At 28.9% G+C, this 22,210-nt stretch overlaps 1 protein-coding gene across 1 annotated transcript in view; it reads left to right on the top strand.

The window, feature by feature from the left end:
- LOC142329108 (uncharacterized) overlaps nt 1–21,614 on the top strand; it is a 436,962-nt gene extending 415,348 nt beyond the window's left edge. The window contains exons 4-6 of the mRNA XM_075373443.1: nt 1,243–1,375; nt 21,000–21,197; nt 21,542–21,614. Of these exons, the coding sequence (XP_075229558.1) occupies nt 1,243–1,375; nt 21,000–21,197; nt 21,542–21,614 (404 nt within the window). The remainder of the gene's footprint in view (nt 1–1,242; nt 1,376–20,999; nt 21,198–21,541) is intronic.
- Nucleotides 21,615–22,210: the final 596 nt, after the last annotated feature.

The following is a 22,210-nucleotide window of genomic DNA, read 5'->3' as shown; positions in this document are numbered from 1 at the left end:
TTATAAATGTCTTGGTTCAATTAATTACGAAGCTTTTACAATATTTTGTGGCACCCTTGTGAAGAGACCACGGCGCACAGTATGGGAATCACTGGTCTAGGATTTAGTGAAAGTAACTGGATGAAATTGTTGTTTTACAAGTAGAATTTTTATTATCCAGATATCCATTTGATAAAAAAACAGATGAAGAAGGGCTTTAAAGCATGTCTGTTTTGCATATAGAAAGTGTGTTTAATTTGGTGTATTTTGAACATAGTTTGGATTGGATTTCATTTAATTAGGAATAGAAGGATAACTTTACCAGTATGTTATCTGCTGCTAATTTCGGTTTTAATGCGACTTCCCATGGGAAACAAAAGATATGTCAGGGCATTTTCACAAAACCAGAGGATCACCACTCCTTTAATTCAAGGATGAAAGAATAAAAAAGCTGACAACACAGTTATAGGAGTTCCCCATCACACGGCTAAAGCTGCGTTTGTATAAAAAATAAATGTAAATCAGTTGAAAATTTAACGTATTAATTTTTTACCAAAAACTACACAATTTTTCTTCAAGTGCGCGTCTTACGAGAAAACACGTTGTACATGATTAAATACGGTATATATATGTACACATACATGTCTTTAAAATCATGTGTTATATATGCAATTCTTTTGAAAATATAAAAAATATATATATATATAAAGCTGACTAACCCAGTTGTAGGACGCGGCTAAGCCGCATTCCGGTTAAGTCCTACAACTGTGGGTTGTTTCTCATTCACGGCTACACACATACACATACAACTTAATTAAAAATATTTATCATTTTATTTAATTCAATGATTCTAACCACAAAGCGCACGCGCATATCGTATTTAATTCACGCTGGTGTGGCGGTATTAGCGACGACGGTCGGCACTAATTAAACTAATTTAATTTCAGAACTTTGTAGAACAAATTTTGCATCTACAGTTGGCAGACTGATGTAGGCGCGAGGCTTAAAACACCAGGTACCGGGTGATCGAGTTCGAGTGATCAGAGTAATTTAGAATACCCGATAACTGATATTACAGTAAAATCCCAGATTTTAATAGGTTACTGTTTCTTTCTACAGTAGTAGAAAGAAATTGTCAAAATATTTAAAAATAATATAGTAAGGTGTAATTTTTGAGCAGTTCATCTTTATGCGTGTTATTTAGTAGTTTACATAATTTTTCGGGGAATTTCTATTTAACATACTCTTAATTTTTGTTTTTAGGATACGTGTACATGAATGGGGACGTTGGGAAGCTCCCTTCAGGGGCGGTGTTCTCTGCCACCCCTGAGCCTTTGGCTACTCCACAAACAGCATCAGCCCAGCCAGCGACTACTAACACGATAACAGATTTTAGGTAAGGTAACATTTATGTAATTTTTTTTTCGTTTGATGTAATGGGTATGGAGTAAGGGTTTTCAATTGTAATGTTTTTATTTAGTATTGTTTCTGAAATCATTTTTTTCTGAAGAACAACTGTGCTTTGTTATTAATTTTATCATTAGTGGTGTTAGAAGGAATTTTTTTATCTTTCTTTAGTGTTCATTGTTTATTCTGACACACATTACATCACGTTGTACATATTCATGTACATCACAACTAAAAATCGTTTGTTCCAGTTTAAGTAGAAGCCTTTCCTACCCAGATGTCAGTGAAATGACAAGAGAAGCAGTTCAACACAATCCACAATTAACATTCCAGAAAATCAAGTATTGGCTTATCCCTATCCTGCTTCTTCTGACTCATTTATTATTTGATCCTTAACAACAATTGAAAGAAGTGGTGGATGCGTGTGGGTTGTGCTTAACCAAAAACATTTTTCTATGACCATGCTTTTTTAATGTGTTCTTTTTTTTATCCCGTTAGAGAACACTTATATTGCTAGCAGATTTTTTGTGATAAAAGTGTTTTAATGGGAAATGTAGTTTATATAACAAATCACTTTTTTCCAATAATATCTCTTCCCGAGATTGATCTTGAAAGTTTTATTTTGAGAAATTGGCCTGTCTATTTCTTTTTTTTTTGTTATTAAAGATAAAACTTTGTACAAGGTAGGATTTGGAACTGACCTACCCGTATCAAAAAATTTAATTTGGAGGTTCTGATAAGGGTAATTTGAATGAATTAACAACCTTGTAGGTTATCAGTATGTCAAGGTCAGCAAAAAAACTAATAGTTTTTAATATATATTAAACGAAAAAAATCATGCTTTATTTTAATCTGTACTATCTGGTAGTGAAGTTAAATTTCTTAGAAAAAATAATATTAACTATTTCTAAAAATACAGCTGTAATTTTTTTTATTTATAATTTTTTGATAGAATTCTTTTGTTTGTTCAAGGACATATAGTTTTATTTAATTGGTTTATGAATTACATAACTTAACAAATCCTCACTGCCAGTACTAAAACTGGACCGATTGCATATGTATTTTTTCTATCTTATATTAATAAGATAAGACCTTTTATTACCAAAGTATGTTTATGTCTTGATATTTAGGTGAACAAATTCTTTTCTATAATGCTTTTAGCATTTTCTTTTCGTTGTATATGTATTAATGTACTGTGTATTACTTTAATGTTCAATAAAAGCAACAAATTCTTTCAGGAATTAATCTCATATTACTTTAAAATTTTAAGTAATATGGTTTTCTCTTAGTCTTTATTTCTGCTTGTAACTTAATGTCTTTCTTTGCCCAATAGAAATAAAATTTTAAAAAAATTAAAATTTTTTAAGGAAAGGAATGCAAGACTTAAATGAAACTTTGTTTTTGAGTACTAGTATTTTTCAACTGTATGTAAAAAATTAAAAAATTTTGTGGGCCTTGTTGACTAATAAAATGTACCATGAAGATATAAATATTTGAGGGACGTTCACTTTAAAATGAATTTACGAATCTAATAAAAATACACATGCAAAATATATTGATCTAAAACATTAGGTTAAGGTAAATTTGATTAATCTGGTGATTGCCTCCAATGTTAAAATAATTAATTTATATATAGCAGTTTATTAAATAAACCAATCATTTTATATTTTTTTCATAATGAAATAACAGCGCTAACATAGCAGCAATTAATAAATTAATTATTTAAATAATCAAAACATTACTTTTAATTATTCGAGGTTAGTGAGCATTGGTTATGTTTGGTTAGATTAACCATAACCTAACCAAACATAACCTATGCTCCTCCTTCACTGGCAAACCACGTCTAATTAACGTTAAATATACAAATTATATATGTGACTCCCCAACATTTCATCGGAGATGAATTATGGATAATTACTGGATTTATCAAATCTACTGTAACATATTTATATATAAAATCTATACAGTCACCTAGGAGGATTCTGCTAAACTGCATAGGCATATTTTACTCATTAAAATAATGAAAAATGTTCATATAAACATGGGGGTCCAAAAATTCTTTAGAGAAGCTAGTCAGTTTTGACTATTATCGTAATAGATTACAAACATAATTTTCAAACATTGTTGTTATGATTCAGAATCTTGCTTCAGTGTGCTGTATTTGTTTATTGAGAGCATTTTGCAGCATAAAATTTCATTTAATTTGTGAAGTTTGCATTTTTTATTTATGTGAATTTAAGTAGTTCATTTGCACTGATTTTAAAAGCTAATGATAATTAGTGATTTATTTTGTAGTAAAAGAGAATTGTTATAAGTTTGAAAATCTGGAATATTCCAACATTCATTTCATCTATAGCTTTTGTAACGGCAGTGTGACATGAGCCATTGAAGAATATTGTTGTGGATATCCTGGTCGAAAAATTTCTAACTGGCAATTATTTGCAGATTCTTACTAGTATCTAGGAGAAAATGGAACATTTAATGTAATATCTGAACAGGAAACAAATACAAATGAGCAGGTTTTACATATAATAGAGTGAAATCCAAGTATTAGTACTTGTAGATTATCTGCACATTTGGAAATTCCACACTACAGTATCTGGCAGGCGTTACACAATGAAGTTGCTATCATTCTCAACCAGTTCAATGTCTTGAAGAAGGTGATAGATTACATTCTCCTTCGGCTGAATTATTGTCAGTGGTTTTACAAAACAATTTGCTTCTATCACTGATATTATTTATAGATGAAGCATTATTTACGCAAAGTGGGATAAACTATACAGAAAACAAAAATTTTTAGAAACATTAAAATTTTTGTGAAACCATTGAAACTAATTTCGAGCCCTGTTTTTCAGTAAAAGTCTGGTGTGAGATAATAGGTGTTCTTATTGGACCTCACATTGTCAATGATAGACTTGTGAATAGTTTGATAGTTTCCTGAACATTCTTCAAAATGAGCTGTCAGTATTTTTAGAGTAGTTTTCACTTAGTACAAGAACTGATATATATTTCCAACACACTGGCACACGGGCCCACTTTTATGGTCCTGTTATTAATTATTTGAATAAAACATTTCCTAACTGCTAGATCTGTCAAGGTGGGGTGAACCTCAATTATGACCAGCTAGATCACCTGATATGAATCCCTTGAGTTCCTTTTTGGGTGGGATATATGAAAGCATTAGTTTATGCATAAAAATCAGAAAATGCAAATGGAATTTTTACAGAGAATCAGTTGGGTCATGGAAGAAAAAAAAATAGACAACCCAAGAATGCTAAAAATCTCATCTGTAACTCGCTATGCTGAAATATGTTTTTCATGATGGCGGGCGGATATTTTTAACAGTTGATGTAATATTAGAATAAATCTGGCTGTTTTATTTGGTTGTTGAAGTTTAGTCTGTTTTTACAATTTATCCAATAATAGAAGGCTGTTCATTTTAGATTAAAACTATAATTCAGTATTTTCTATATCGGTATGTATTGTTCTGCTTTAAGGAATATATTATTTTCTTGCATATTATTTATTAATTGTTGACTTTATTTACATGAATTTTCTTAGGATTAAATTCTTTATCAATTTACCAATAAGTTTTATTTATTTGATAATTTAACTAACTTATTTTATGCCAAATTGTAAAATATTTATTATCTATGTTTACGTGTGTTAACTCTTGAGTAGGAAAATGTTTACAATTTCATAGATTTTTATAAAAAATTGGACATATCATACACATTTTTTTTTTGTTAAATGGATAACTTTTTTCTTTAGTATAAGAATATAACAAAAATCTTAAATGAGATGATGTGAGGGGAGGATGTAAACGAATTAACATTTAAAACAGTTTTAGTTGAAAAATGTTATAAAAATCCACAACTAACCAATTTTGTACTTTAATGAAGACAAGAGAGTAAAATATATATATCATGGGTTTGTTAGCACAAACAGAGCAACTTATATCAGCTAATTTTACCAGACTAAAAAACTATATTTTGTGAATCATTTAAAAACTGATTATTTTTATAAATTCTTCTCTAATTTCTTCTTTTCTTTGTTATTATTACATCCGATTTTTTATAAAGATTCTAAAAGTTATTCACAATTTCATAACTTTTAGAATCTTTATAAAAAGTAACATACAAGGTGTGTAAGAAAAGTAACGAGATTGGTAACACTGTGAGCTATCTGGCAATGCTCTGTCTACCGGTCTGTGCTAGGACCGGTTTGGTCATCCCTTCCACATGCTCAGTACGAGTTTCAACTCCGTTCAGCCAACACATTATTTTTGACAGCGCCATCAGTGAAGTTGTGTTTTTGTGGTGTATTACGAAAATGGAACATCAGAATTTAGAGCAATGTTGTGCAATCAAGTTTTGTGTTAAGGGGAATCCACGATTGTGACCTTTGAAAAAAGTTGAAACAGGCCTATGGGGAACATTGCTTATCAAGAGCACAAGTTTTCTGCTTGCACAACTCATTCTTGGAACGCCGAGAACGTGTTGAAGATCAACCTCGCTCAGGGAGACCTTCAACTTCAAAATCTGACGAAAATGTTCGAACATGTGACGGTTCTTGTGAGATCAGACCATCGTTTAAAAATAAGGGTGATGAGAGAACAGTTAAACACTTTTACCGTACATCAAATTTTGACAGATGATTTGGACATGCGAAAGTGGTGCTGGAAAACCTCACAACGGAACAGAAGGACAATCAAAGAAACATGTGCGTTGATCTTCAGGATTGACAATGACCAAGAATTCTTCAATCGTGTGATCACAGGTGATGAATCCTGGATATTTGAGTATGATCCTGAAACAAAGCGGCAAAGCGAAGAGTGGCACACTCGGTCATCTCCTAGACCAAAAAAAGTGTTGAATGAGCAAATCAAAGATCAAAACCATGCTGAGTTGCTTTTTGACAGTAGGGGTATCGTGCATAAAGAATTTGTTCCTCCAGGACAAACTGTCAACCAAGTATTTTACAAAGGTGCCCTTGAAAGGCTCAGGAAAAGAGTGATTCGTGTGAGACCAGATATTGCAGACAAGTGGATGCTTCATCATGACAATGCCCCGTGTCACACGGCCAATTCCATCAGGGAATTTTTAACTACGGTTCCTCAACCCCCCCCCCCACTATTCACCTGATTTTAGTCCTTGTGACATTTCCTTTTCCCGAAATTGAAACATGTCTTAAAACGACGTCATTTTGGAACTCTGGAGAACATCCAAAAGACTGTGACCGACTCGTTAAAAGCCCTACCAGTTGAAGCCTTCCAGTGCTGCTAGGAGTGGGAACAACAACTCTGCCAGTGTATAGCTGCCCAAGGGAACTACTTTGAAGGGGATAATATTGTTGTTTGAAAAAAAATAAAAACTTTGGTAAGTAAAAAGTCAGTCTCATTACTTTCTATCACATACCTCGTATATAAAGATAGATAATAAAGAAATTTTAAAACTAGATTAAACATGCATTTGCATAGAAGGTGTAAATAACTCAAACTGTATTAGCATTAACCTTACTTTAGGTTAGTTTTTCAATTAACTTTACAATTTATTAACCTTGAAAGAGTTCAAAAAGTACAGAAATAACTATTAAACACTTCAATTTCTAAAGAAATTTCTTATCAGATTTTTATAAGTTTTGCAAATAAGTGTAACTATTAAATAAATAATATCTGTAATTTAATAAAAAGTAATACATATTACAAATGATGCTACATGTTACAGCAACTTCTTATGCTAAATAAGTATGCAAAGATCATTTTTATGTGATCACATTTAGAAAACCTTTATTTCTGGAAGTAGATTTTAAATCATCTTTGGGTCAATCCATTTGAAGTGACTGAAGGGTGGTTGTGCTTGATCATTTGAAAAAAAAATTGAAACTTACCCAACTGTTTTCTACATGTCTCAGGACCTTGAAACTATTTTTTTTTTTTAATTTTCTATTTATGCAGTTTATCTGTGGCGGTCATTTTTGTTACAGTGTGCACACCTATTTTTGTGATTGTAATGGTTTACAGAAAAAATCATAACTAAAAAATTATTAGTCCTGGAAGGATGAAACAAAAAGCAACTTACTCATATTTTCTCAGGATAAAATATTGGTCCAGTGGTATTTCTTTCTATGAAAAAATTACCAATAAAGTTGAATATGAAAAACAGTGAAATTTCATTTTTGGTAATTTTTTTCAAGAGGCAGGGATGCAATATACAGTTTGAATTATTTATATGTAGGTATATGTTAGTAGTTTTACTATAAATAATATTGATGGTGATATAGTTATCCCTAAATTTTAATGAATTTTTGAAAACTATTTTTTTTTTTTAAATTCAGATTTTGGCTTCAAATAACTGATGGGGCTGGTGATAAAAATTTCAAATTTGTATAACTTTTTATAAATGTTTATGGCAAATAAAAAAGTTTCTTGTGTATTGCACTAATAAAAAGTTATAACCTCTCAAAAATCATAAAAAACCTGTTAAAAGCAATACTCTTTTGACTCTCTAAAGTGCTCCAAGGTGGTTTCTTGTCCTCTTGGCACTTTAATATTTTTATACTTATTAGTATAGTTGAACTAGACTTGTTTGAAGCATTCAACTGCAGTGTTCATGTTATAACAGGTGCTTGAAGTCATTTCTAGTGAGGAAAATTCATGTTGCAACATGCTCATTTATGCTTATTGCATCATTTAGCTTCACAGTTACAAACTCAGACAGACTTTTACAGACAGGCTTTTACAGTTGTCAGATTGGTCTGTCTGACAATAGTCAGTGACCTGGTCACATCTTTACCAAGTGTCTCAAATTTCATCCTGTGTTTGGAAGTGTTTATTAAAGAAATAAGTTTTACTTAACGATATTATATTTGCAAATTTTAAAATCAGTTAAATTTTATGTATTGTAAAAATTTAATTGATGAATTTATGAATAACGACATAATGACATGATTACTGATTAATTTATATGAATGAAGTGTCATAAAGCAATGTATGGTACAGTGCCAAAAGAACTCATTAAAATTTGTGAATTTAGTGATGAAAACCAAGAACTCATTTTTTTGCATGTTAATTCAAATGTCACTAGTGTTTGTAATTGAAAAAAGGTTTTGTCAAAATTCAGTCACCTGTATGGACAGTTCTGTTGTGATCCTATAAGAACTCATAAAAAAACAAATAACATTAGAGCAAGTTCTTAAAGAACACATTTTCTTAATTTAAATTTAGTTCCTGGAAAGTTTCTTTGTTTTAACTGCTTCAAAAGTATTTTTTCTCATCAGATCAAAGTACTATATGAATGCGAAGACCAAGAACAATACATTGCAAAGGCCATTAAACAATCAGATACTAAACATTGATGAAATATATTCATTTTGTAATCACAAGCTGAAAAAAACTAGTATTTTTTAATTAAATCAGATGAGATAGCTAAGATTTCAAAAATTTTAAAAAATGTTAAGACTGCTGTGAAAGAAGTTACCACAAATATGTTCTTGAGGCAGAAGGCGTTGTAAAATGTTACTTTATTTCAAGTATTGTATCACTTTCACTTAAGGAAAAAGACTGTTCCTTGTGTGTATGACAATCAGTGGTGGATAGGAGATGTGGTAGATATTATTAGCCTCGAAAATGATGATGTGCAGGTTCATTCTTTCTACCCAGCTGGACCATGTACATCATCTCAAAAAGTCCTAAAAGTACAGATTTGCAAATTCCTGAAATAGTTGCCATCACTTTTACTAACTATAATGATGATGGGCCATTCTCTCACAATTTCAAGAGAATTATCAGAAAAGTTATCACAGCTGTTTGTTAACCACGCTAAATAATAAATATTCATTGCTATAAAAACAGGCTATTTCATTGAAGAAAAATTAAAATTTTGCTACAATTTATATTTTCTTCAGTAGTGTTTACAAAAATAAACCAAAATAAAAATGAATTTTTGAAAAAATATATAAGCTACTCATTGAAATCTCAGTTTGGGTAAGTTTAAAAGCATTTTTGAATCAAAATTGTATTAAATTATTTATATTGGTTAAATTACCATTAAATTATGACCCATCATTAATAATTAGAAAAAAAAAAACTTTTAAGAATATTGAAAACATCAACTTCAACAACATAAGTACTAAGAAGACCAGAAAATAAAAAACCCCTTGGAACACTTTTAGTGAGTCAAAATGGTATCGCTTTTAACTGGCTTCTCATGGTTTTTGAGAGGTTATAATATTGTATTAGTGTAATACACAAGAAACCTTTTTATTTCCCATAAACATCTACAAAAACACTGCAAGTTGTGCAAATTTGAGATTTTTATCACCAGCCCCATTAGAATTATTTGAAGCCAAAATTTGAATTAAAAAAAAAATTATTTTCAAAGCTTCATAAAAATTTAGGGGTAAGTAATATCACCATTAATATTATTTATGGTAAAACTACAACATATACCTACATATAAAAAAATAATTCTATGTATGCAATCCCTGCCTCTTAAAAAATGACAAAGTGAAATTTCACAGTTTTTCATGTTCAATTTTATTGGTAATTTTCTCATTGAAAGAAGAGGTAGGTAAATAAACCGGTGGACCAAACTTTTACCATGATAAAATATGAATAAATTGCTTTCTGTTTCATCCTTGAAATCAGTTTTTTAGTTATGATGATTTTTTTCTGTTAACTGTTACAATCACAAAAATGGCTGCCACAGGTAAACTGATAAATAAAAAATTAAAAAAATTATTTTTAAGGTCCTGAAACATATAGGAAAGAAGTGGGTAAGCTAATTTTTTTTTTAATTGGTCAAGCAACCAACTTATGTTTTTTTTGGGACACTTTAAATGGATTGACCCATTCTGATTAAGTAATTTGTTGATCATTTGTCAGTGAACAGAATCATATGAGGTCCTTTCTCGTAGGTCAGTATTTTATGTTATCTTACATAAAATAATTATTTATGTTCATTGGTAAGTAAGTACTAAGTTGTTTTAAAAGAATTTAATAATCTTCTTTCTCAGGAAACATAAATTTTAAAAATGTCATTGCAATGGATGAAATAGTTATTAATAAATCTACTCCCTTCTGCTCCTTTCACAAAATATTTTGTTAGTCAGGAATATGCATTTTACCATTGAATATTTTATTGCTGAATATTGGATTAGTGTGAATTACTATAATAGTGGAGTTGAAGAAGCAGAAAATTTATTAAAAAGTGAATGATAGCGCTTGATATTCTCATTTATGCTATTTCAGCAAATTAATATATCGTTTGCATGCATTTCTTTATTTTGATATAAAAGTTTTTGTACAAATGCATTTAATAATTTTTATATAGCTTTAAGAATAACTTTTCAGTCATTACTATTATTATTACACTATTCTTGAAAGACTCTGTATGTGCTGAAAATATAATTCTGATTTAGGCACTTCATGAAGACTCCTTACAGTAGACTTTGATTCATAGGCAATAGGCATCTTAAGTGTTTCAGTTTTAAGTACAATGGAGAATATAAACAACTTTCACAGTATGAGATTGTCGGCCACTGAATTAGCCGATTATCTTTTTTTTTGCCTTTATGTTCTGTATCATTATATCTGTATGTACAGTTTTAAACCACAAGGATTAATTTTGTGAAGTTAATAACAAAATTATGATAGATACTAATTACAAGTTTCGTTTGAGATTACTGAATTTATATTACATAAATTTAAAACTTAAAATTTGCACCCGCAGTGAGTGTGTTGACTGATGTTGTATTTTTAGCTGTAAGAAGTGCTGGTGCTGGTGCCAAGCACCAGCACTTCTTACAACTAAAGTTGTGAATCTAATGGAGTCATATAATTGTATGTATTACATACATGTAGGCACAACTTGGGTGATATTTTGGTGAAGCCAAAAAGAATTGTTTTAAGTTATTTATTTTTCAGTAACATTCAAAACATGTACTAAACATATTGTATTGTGCTTTCTTTACAGATATCTGATTTCTTACTTTTCAAAGCTGAATGTGTAATATTCTGTGTTTGTAACATTGACCACTCTTTTATTTCTATTCTTTCCTGTTCCATATACAAACTGTCACAACTATTTCTTCTATTTTCCTTCAGCAGTACTTATAGTTTGGTTGATGCAAATATATGTAGCTGTTGATTGAAGCTAATACATGCTTTTTGATTTTTACTAATCAAAGTCTTACTGTGATATAATAATTATAATTTTTATTAAATATAGAAAAAAATTGGTGCATAACGACCTATGAATGTAAAAGAATCATATTAATTGATAATAGACTGCAAGGAAATTGTAAATATTAATAAAACTCATTATAATTAATTATTGTGCTCGCATTTAAAACTTTAAAACAGCAGAGGAAGAAATGTATCCACCTAAACCATTTGTCTTTTAAATTTGTATACCATAAATCCCAGTATCAAATTGAACTTTATTTTAATAGAGGATTTGATTGATTAATGGGTTATAAACTGTATTATCAAATTAAAATTATTGAAATAATTATACCGACTTGAATACTTATCACCTACTTCAGTTAGTAACAAGACAACTGCTGCTACAAACATGAATATGCGCGCGGAGACACTACTGAGAGTGTAATGTTAGCATGTATTTACTAAACTGATTCAGTGAAACTATAAAAAAATGGGTAAGAGATAATCAGTCCTTGATACCTAAAAGATTTAAGTCATTAATTTATCAACTATTATATTGTAAATATAACACATATGCACACATTCACTGTTAGTTTATTTTACTTGTAATGGTGAATTATTAGAATATTTTTAATTGAAGTTCTAGCTCATAAATTAACAGATGATTTTTTAAAATAAATTTTTTGTTTAAAAATCTCAACTGAATTGCCAAAATGGGAATTGTAAATCATTGTTATAGTTACTATTAATTGTAAAGTTTTACTATTTTTTATGCTTATAAAAAGTATAACTGTGAATGTTAACGTAGTTTTAATTTTATTTCTCTTAGTATCATAACTGTAATAAAATATTTAACGGGTTGACTACCATGGTGGTCATAGTATTCCCTCAACTGTTTGTTTAATAAAGAATCTTTTGTGATTTTTTGTCTTATGTGCTAGTATTATTATTTTACTAAACCATATTTTACCACTATTGTTTAAGAATCTAACCAATCATGACCATTTCTGTAATTTTGATATTTTTCCTGTCATATCTAATATAAATGCTAGAATATGACAAATTAACGTGTTAATTTGCCATATTCAAAAGGTGGTGTAAATGTGTCTTTCAAGGGTTCAAACCAAAATTTATTTGTAATTCTTACATAGTGAACTCCTCTTGAGTGACTAATGTGTGCCCAGTAGTAAAAAATATATTATTTCACAGTTATCACATTCAATATACCATTTAACAAAGAGTAAAATTCAGATTTTTTCACATAAATGTGATAAGTTTTATAACTCATATTCAAAAGTTATAAGTTCATATTTTCAAAAGTAATATAAGATCAGAAAATAAAAATAATTATGATTTGAAAGTTACTTCATAGTACAAACATAACATACATGATCATGTTTAAGTTGCATCCCTCTGTGTACTTCAGTAGAGGCATTCAATAAAAAATATATACTCTATTCTATCCCATGCAGTAGATTACAATAATTATCAAAATTTAATAAGTAAAAATTAAAATTTTGTATTACAAATAAAAATAAAGTGTATATTAAAAAAAAAATACAATTAAAATAAAAGTGATCTCTAAAAATTCTTGAAAATGAAAAATAAGATGAATAATCTACGTAGGTTACTCATTGGTAGATATCTACAAAAACAATATTTTTCAGGAAAACAAAAAGCAAACAAAAGGATTTGTGCAGTATCAGTTTAAATTTGTTTTGGGAATCATTTTGTATCCAACAGTGGTTTATATAAAAATGAACTGATGTACCATTTAGAAGTTTGGGCTGTAGGGAAATGTTCTATGAACTATCTACTTTAAATATAATGTAAAATCAAATGGAACTGAGGACACAATTTATATCACAAGAGTTCTGATTACAATAGTGCATTAGGTATGAAGTCTCAAAACTTTATTAGCAACATGTGATGGGGGTCTAATTTGACCTTCCAAGGCCAAATTAATAATTAATAGACACTACTATTAGACAAAATAAATTTAAAATTATGACTGTAATTTTTTTTTAAGTAAACAAACAATTTGTCACATTCAAGATAATAGGTTGTTTTTTTTTATATTTTTTTCTGATGTATTCATTCTGACCACTCATCCTGTGTATGATTTTCTCAAAAATATTGATACCTGATTGATTGTGCATGTTTGATGGGTTTCTTTTTTTATTTATCAGTTTTTTTTTTTTTTTTAGTCGAACAGGATCACTATAATAACAAATACTTGAATAATTTCCATATGTAATTATACATTTTCATGAAAAATATTTAATTAAACATTTTAACAGTTTAATTAATCATTCACTGAAAAATAGCTTTAGAGTGGATATTTTTAATAGATGAGAAAAAGATAATCTATAAACTAAGGATGAAAAGTCCCAAAGAAGAAGATGATAGCCCCAAACAAGTGAATCTTCTTGTGTTTAAATGAACAGATATCAAAATAGGAAAACTGTGCTTTACTGAATTGTTGAATGTAGCAGTAGACTGAAGAATTCTATGTGGGATACACACAAAGAAATGCTTATTTACTGAGAAACAAAGAGAGTATGTACAGTCAATGAGAAGAGTACAATGTGTGTTAAACCATGCCGAATGGTTAAACAAACCTTACATAAACAAAGAAGTGTGTTTGGTTGTGATATTAAAATAATACTATAATACATTTATAACTTATAAAAAAATTTTTATCAAAACTCTGATAATAAATGTTATAATGTAATACAACTTTCACATACTTTTATGTTTCTTAAAATACTGTAGCATGTGAATCAAAATTTCAAATTAATCAAATTATGATTTTGTTTGTGTTCTATTATTGCTTTAGAATTTTCCTCTTTTGTTTATTAATGGTGTCATATGTTTGACCAGGAACCACCAATAAGTTTTCATCTATAAAACATATATTCATAATTTTATCATATAGAAATATGGCTGTAAAGTTTTCATTTTGCCTGATTATTATGATGAGGGGAAAAGCAGCACGAATAAAGCAGTGAAACATAAACACATAAGCAATGCCTGTGTAAATATAGACTGCTGTGACAAATAGGGAAACATAGCAAGAATTGTGCAATTGATTCAGATGTGGATATCAACACAATATGAAACTAGTCATAGCTTCATGTATTGCCCTAACAAATGTAGCCATTTGTGATACACATTATTTAACACACGCATTTCATGATAAGTAGAAAAATTAAAGTTTTGTTTTTTATATTCAGTAGTTTTTAAAACTGGTGTTTTTTAAATTAGAAAAAAATTGAGTACTTTCACAGAGATGTCTACATCATCAGAACAAATTTTTTTTGATAAAAGATCTATCCTATTTCAATTAATATATATCTATTTTAGATAAACTAATTTTAATATATATTGTGCTTTCAAGTCTAAAAAGAACATATCCATAACTTTGGAAATCAACAATTAAATTCCTGTCCATCTAAAAAACAATGTATGAATCATAAAAAACAGGTCCTGCTTAAGAAAATATATCTAATTTAAATCATTTAAAATTCATAATTTATATTAAGTATTGCAGTACCAAAACAGTATTTTCATTATCTACCATCACATTGTAATAGCAGCAGTTTAATTCATTTAGTTCATTGGATTAGATATAGTAAAAACATGTTTGAAATTTTTATTCCTTTAAAAAATTTTTGATGAATTAGAGTTCTTCTGAAAATACTCAGTCTAGTTAAAAAAAAATAAAAAGCAGCAAGTGAAATTTTGAAAAATTTTTAACAAAATCATTAAATTCTGTAGCTAGGTTGTAGTTTGTTGCATTGAAACATCTCATATGTAATAATTCTCTAGGGATCTGCTGTAGCTGTGATATGTCAGGGATCCGCTGCAGTTCTACAATTATTTTGATTTTCCACAATTTGAGTGATTTTTTTTTTCCAAGTATCTGTAATTTGTATTTGATATGAAATTGTATTCAATGAAGTATTGCATTTTATACAGTATATAAGCCCCTGGTAATGCATTTGGTTAGATTCAGAACAGAGGAATACTATATACTGAAGTGGATTTTTTTTGCATCTGCCCTAGTTATTGTGTTGAAGACAATGCCATGCATTTAATTTTAATTATTATTTACTTATACATTAGATGACAATGATATTTATACTGCATTATTTTGTCATTTCTCATTAATAAAAACTAGGCATGATAGTTTATGAACACACACACACCAACAAATTCTTCTATTCCCATTGCACGAAAACACATGCACAATTTCCAGGCTTCCATTATATTTGTACTTTTTTAAGTGAGATTTCGGATTCAAGATATAAAAATCAGTGCTTTGAAAATTTAAACTGCGCAGAATATGTATTGAACTTCAATTTCAAAAAAATAGTTTCCTTTATTTTATCTTTCCCACAAACTTTGAACCATTTTGAAGTCATTTAAAATATTCTTGTACAGTATTTGATCAGGGAAACATCCATCCAAAACCAGATTTGGTTTCCAGAGGTGTACTTATTGTGGTGTGTTTTCCATTATTGTGATTCTGTAAACATCGGAGTGTAAAACTTGTGCTATTAATTATAGTTGTTGACACTACCATTTCATTAAATTGGCCAGAAAGCTTGTTAAAATTGAATAAATAAATAAAAAAAACTCTTGTAAATACATTTTTTGCTATCTTTTACTAGATTGTTTGAAAAAAATCTTTAAGCACCAATTACTACAAGTTTTTTTTATTTGTTTTAGAGATAATATTGGAATTCGTGAAATTATTTAATTTCAGAATAGTAAAAGTTAAGCCTGCATGTTCGGAAGTCAACGTGTAGGCTTGCCTGCATCAATTAAATTTCAATATTATTGGTTTCTTGATTCCTTCTCACAGCTTTTAATCGTTGTCCGTTTCTAATTAAGTGCACATAATATAATGTGTACTTGGTAATTGCCAGATATAACTTTGGTAAGAAAAAAGGGATTAACAATTAATTGGACCCAAATAATTATTAAAGCCTCATGTTAAATTATTTCAGAGATCTCCAGATAATCCAGATTGTCTTATTTATGAAGTTACTGTTCTTTTTTAAAACAAAAGTATTTTATTTACAAATTTTGTTGTACGGGCATATATGATAGTGTTCTGTGGTATGAATATGGACTTGTTTAATTAATTAGATGATTAGTAAGTGAATGATTTTATTTCTCAGAAAATAATTTACATCAAACATTATTCTAACAAATTTAGATTTCAATATTATTTTGTTGACGCTACTTTTAAAATTATTAAACTTCTTTATTAAAGCTAAGAGGTAGAACACAGAGCAAGAGATTTGTTGTATTCCTGATGGTTACCTATGTAGCATATATTTGTTACAACAAAAATGTTATTCTGCGTACAACACACAATAATAAAATTTAATGAATTCTTATTTTCCATTGCACGTCATCGGACTTATATATTATTCCATTTTATAATCAGTCATACAGCATAGTAATTACGCTTCACCTTATTATTGAATTTTGCACTCATAAGATGCAGAATAGAACAAAAATGTGATGTTAAGAGTACTAAATCATATTAAGACTGTTGCTGGATGATAGGTAACTAAATATTTTTAGATTCTAAATTTATGAGTTCTTAATTGTGTGTTGGGTGAAACTATACTATACGTGAGAAAAATAATTCAATATTATCACTATCCAGAAGCCATTTTTTTAATATGCTTCTAAAAACACATACTGATGTGTCTTATATTAAGGGGAGCACTATCTTGAATGTTCAGGGAGCCACATATACAAAGAATGTATGGTATGTTTCTTTATAAGGTATAGGAGTACACCATCGATCTCAAATTATTTTATTACTATAATATTTGTAATTATATGAGTATTGACCTCTTATGATATAAAATTTTGGTCTCCCATACCACAATCCCATTCTGCAGTTGCTTTGAAATAACGCATAGTATAACATTTTCATTATATAGGCTGAGCATCATAAGCTACAAATAAAGTATAATTTAGCACATGTGATAAGCTCGTTTCTTAAACGTGTAATACAGTAATTGCAGCTCAGTGCAATGCATTGCTTCTTTAGTTACTCCACAGGTTGCTGCTGTGCATCCAGTAATGCATCCAACAGCTGGAGTCTGCATTTAGCTTCTAACTTACAGGACAGTAGTTTGGTTTTTTCTGTATTTGTATAATGCATTTTTGTGAAACCATAGATTAAGTTTTTTAAGGTCCTTGTACTCCAAATGTGAGAGAAGATCCCTATTATCTGCCCTGTAACTTGGTGCCTTATCATTAGCAAAGGTTGTGAGGTTGCCGTTTAGTCTTCCTTCACAAAGGTCATTAATGAAAATTAGAAACGATTCAGTCAAGAGTCATGATCTTATGGTACCCCACATTTTATTAAACAGTCAGCACTAAACGTGTCCAAACTGTTAATAAATGAATTTCTTTTGTCTTATATTAATTTTCATAATTATTTGTAATAATTTGCACATGTGGTGGTTTCCTTTCTTTTGGTAGGCGTATGCATATTTCTGTTACCTTTTATTATATTTTTATTAAAAAATACATATAAAGATGTCCTTCTAGCTCGGTTATTTAAGTGAAATAAACTACTCTGCCATTTTAATCTGTTACATTGTTATAAAAATCTAGTCGTGTTTATCGCAGTAAGGGAAGTAATTATTTTCAAATATAGCACACATGTTGATATCAGAAATCTGTATTTGTAAATTGTAATCCTTTATACTTGAAATTATCTTTCCCATAAAAAAGAATGCCGCATGGATTTATTTGTTTGAATAATGCTCACATTTTTATTTTAGCTGCTATTGGCACAAAGCGGACCATATGGTGCGCTGTGTATTTGTGGGACGTAGCGCATGAACGATTCATTTGTTTGAACTATTTATACTTGATATGAACAGTTTATCTAAAAAATTTTTAGGGATAAAAAAGAAAAATATTGGGGGTTAGAGCTGTGTTAAAAAATCACAACTCCAGAAACAGCTAAAAATGTTTAGGATTTTAAAGCTGTTCGTTGTAAAAATTAAAAAAAAATTGACAAAATCATGTGTAATGAAACATGTAACATTTTCTTGGTGGGCCATAGGCAGCCCTGCCTTTTTTCTAGTCCCCAATAAAAAAGCATGGTGCGTTGATTTGTTTGTTAGCTGTATGTGCTCACATTTTTATTTTGAATGAAGTACATGAATGATTTATATTTCTTGATACGAATGATTAATTAAAACCTTCCCAGGGAAGGTTTTATGCCACAGATTGAGGCCGTAATCCCCTCAGAAGTGAATTTGTGAATTAAAGGAAAAAAAAGTATCCTTATAATTCATTATTATATTTCTGACACCATGGCAACAGAAATGAAGTAAAATTATTAATTTTTTTTCTTTAATGAATATTTGTAAAATATTTAATATTCTAACAACCATGAGGTTGTTAGAGGGTAATGAATGCAAACAGGGGGCTTCACCCCCTGTTTGGACGGTCAAGTGAGCCCTGACCGGCTAGTAAATAATAAATAAATAAATAAATTTTAAACATGTAACTGGCTTTGAGAAATAATGCATTTAAGTAAAATATGTATAATTCTTATTTAAAATTATATAAACTGTGTGAAATGTATATGTGTGTAATATTTTTAAATGTGTGAAATTTTATTTTGATGGTTTTTTCTGGTTTGTGGAAAAGGGCAACCACAATATTGTAGATAAAATGAATGATTTTATGTTCTTGAAAAGCCTGTATGGAGGTTATTTTTTTCCATTTTTATTTTTATATATATATATATATATATATATATATATATATATATATATATATATATATATGTAAGTGCATATATTAGAGCCAGTTTGCTTTCATTATTATTGGTTTACTGGTGTCGGAAATATGCTAAAGAAATTATTGATTTTTATTTGAGCTATTCTTTTAATATTGAAATTAAAAGAAGATAAAAATCTTAACACTTTTTTTTTAAACTAGGATAATGTCAACACAGAAGTGTTAAGAACCATGGAAGATAGAAATTTATGACAAAATCTTGTCCAAAGAAGAAGGTTGAGCTTTTATATTTAATTTTTTTGATATCTGTTACTACAATTTATTTCATATAAGTTCATTTTTAGTAAAAATCCCTTTCGCCATGTTACTTCCAAAAATACTTTCATTTTTAAAATTTAGTTTACCAAAATTAATCTTCATTTATATTTATTTCTACATTTATTTTTTATAGTTATTTCTTTAATTATATATTTATTCATTTGTGCTCTTTTTATTTTATACACAAGGAAATTTTTCATAAATATACTGTTGAAACAAAATTATTCTTATATTAACTATTTTGATCATTCATTATTATTAAGTACTTCCATATTTAGCTCATTTTCAAGATCAGTTATTGTTGCTTAAAGAACTAGTAATATTTTTTATATATATATTTTTATCTTTTTTATATATATTTTTAATTTTAGTGATCACGCATTTCCTTGAACCTTCTTTTTGGGTTGTAACCCTTCTTTTTTTTTACCTCCATGCTATAATCTGTGAAAAATTGTGTTATTTATGAATTAAATTAACTGGAAAAATTTTGTTGTAATGAATCAATTAATTTGGTTAAAATAAGGTTGTGTAAGAATAAAAAGGATCAACACAGAATAGATAGGAATTAAGTACGTTAAATTGGTTGTATAAGTAATAAAAATGAAATTACCAGAAGGGTAATTTGAAATGAGAAGGTTACTTCAAATGTAGGTCGGTCCTACATGGGCCTGTAGGACCGACCCGATGTGGGGGTAGTATTAGAGGCTGTCACTACATCAGCCTTGCAATAATATTTCCATGATAAAAAATATAATTTTTTTCAAAGAGCAATGGAAAATGGTTAAATTAACACAAAACATTTAGAATAAAAATATTTATGAATTATATGATTATCCCCTACCATTTTTGTTATATGACATTCATATTGAATTAAATTAGTCAGGAAGAGAGGGACATATTATGCTATGCACATGCACGTGCACACACATGTACATAGTGTAATGTTAGTAATAATAAAAATGAAATTATTATAATTTTATCAGTGTCAATGAAGTATTTTCCCCCGATTAATTAACAATCTAATTTATTCACTAATTATTGTATAATTTTAAGATTATTTGAAAAGTTATAAAGAAATTTTTGTAATCTTTATATATATATATATGTATATATATATATATATTGGAAAATGCATAAATTAGAGCTAGTTAACCTTAATTATTTGGTTTACTGGTGTCGGAAATATGCTAAATAAATGTCTGATTTTTATATTAGCTGTTCTTTTAAAATGTACTTTTCAGTAAAGCAAAATCATACATTTTTTCTGAATTTATTTCTTTTGAGTGTAAATATTATTTAATTATTCCAAACTTATAGTTTCTTTTTCATTTTTTAGTGTTCTTAATGGTGTAGTGGAATCACCACTGGAGGGGTACAGTGATGTGCCCGGGGGCTCGGCGAGTGAACTCCCGCCAGCTCCCGAACAAGCCCCCGTTCCTGTCCATGCCCCTGCAGCAGCAGTTCCTTCAAGTGGTCTCCCGCTGGATCAGCTTAAGCAAATGTTATCTTCTCAACTTGAATACTACTTTTCAAGGTATTTCATTATTTTTTCTAAGATCTGTTTTTAAAGCTAATGGAAAGTATGTTGTATATTGTTTTTCATCATTAAATTGATTTAATAAAAATTTCTGTATTCTTAATAAAAAGTAAAACAGTCTTGTTTAATGTTGGGAAGTAAAGAAACTCTTTCTTATCAAGGTTTATTTGTAGATAACATGCGGGGTGTGGTCATTTTCAAGATTCAAACAAAATACATGATAAAGGAAGTAAACTTTGTATTAAAATTGTTGAATTTTCTAAATTTTATGACTTTTTTGAGATTAGACAAGGGGGAGATATTTTTTTATCAATCACATAATTATCACTTTTTGGTTGCAGATATTTGAGTGTACTCAATGAATTGTATAGCCATATAGACTGTTTTGTAGCAAGTAAATATAATTCAATGTGATTCATCGTCTTATTTGCTGATAGCCTAAAGAATTTTACTTAGCCATTGGTTTTCAAAATTTAGATTACTTCAATGTGTTTCTCAACTATATTGAAATGATTAATATAATCTTTCATTATAAAAGATTTCTGTTGGCAGGATAACTAAAAAAATAAATGGTAAAAAAATATAATACATATAGACCCTTCATTTTTAGTACTCTTTTTAGACTATGTTGACTGTTAGTTTCAAAATCTAGAATGAACAGGCTATCAGGTAAGCCCATATTTGAAAAATTGATAAAATAATAGCATAGTGAGTAGATCCCCAGTTTTAAAATTTAAGCTTGTTAGAACCATTGGTTCAAGAGGTGTTGCAGTTAATTAAACAAATTTTACAGATTTGAACCAATGGCTTCAAGAAATTTCAGTTACCCTTTTCTCCCTTTGCAGTGATTTTGGCATGAGGCCCTCCCATTCACTCTCTTAAAGAAGTAATTTTTTAAAAGGGTCAGATTTATTTATAATTTTTTTTTCTAAGTAAAAACTGTGCAATAAACAAAGATACAGTATAATTTAAGTTTTCTGGCTCCCTTAGGAAGTGGGAAAATAAGTTTT

The sequence above is a fragment of the Lycorma delicatula genome, chromosome 8 (genome assembly GCF_047948215.1).
Source record: "Lycorma delicatula isolate Av1 chromosome 8, ASM4794821v1, whole genome shotgun sequence".
NCBI classification, from domain to species: domain Eukaryota; kingdom Metazoa; phylum Arthropoda; class Insecta; order Hemiptera; family Fulgoridae; genus Lycorma; species Lycorma delicatula.
Note: the sequence above shows the minus strand (reverse complement) of the source record. Positions and strands in the feature narration are given on the sequence as shown.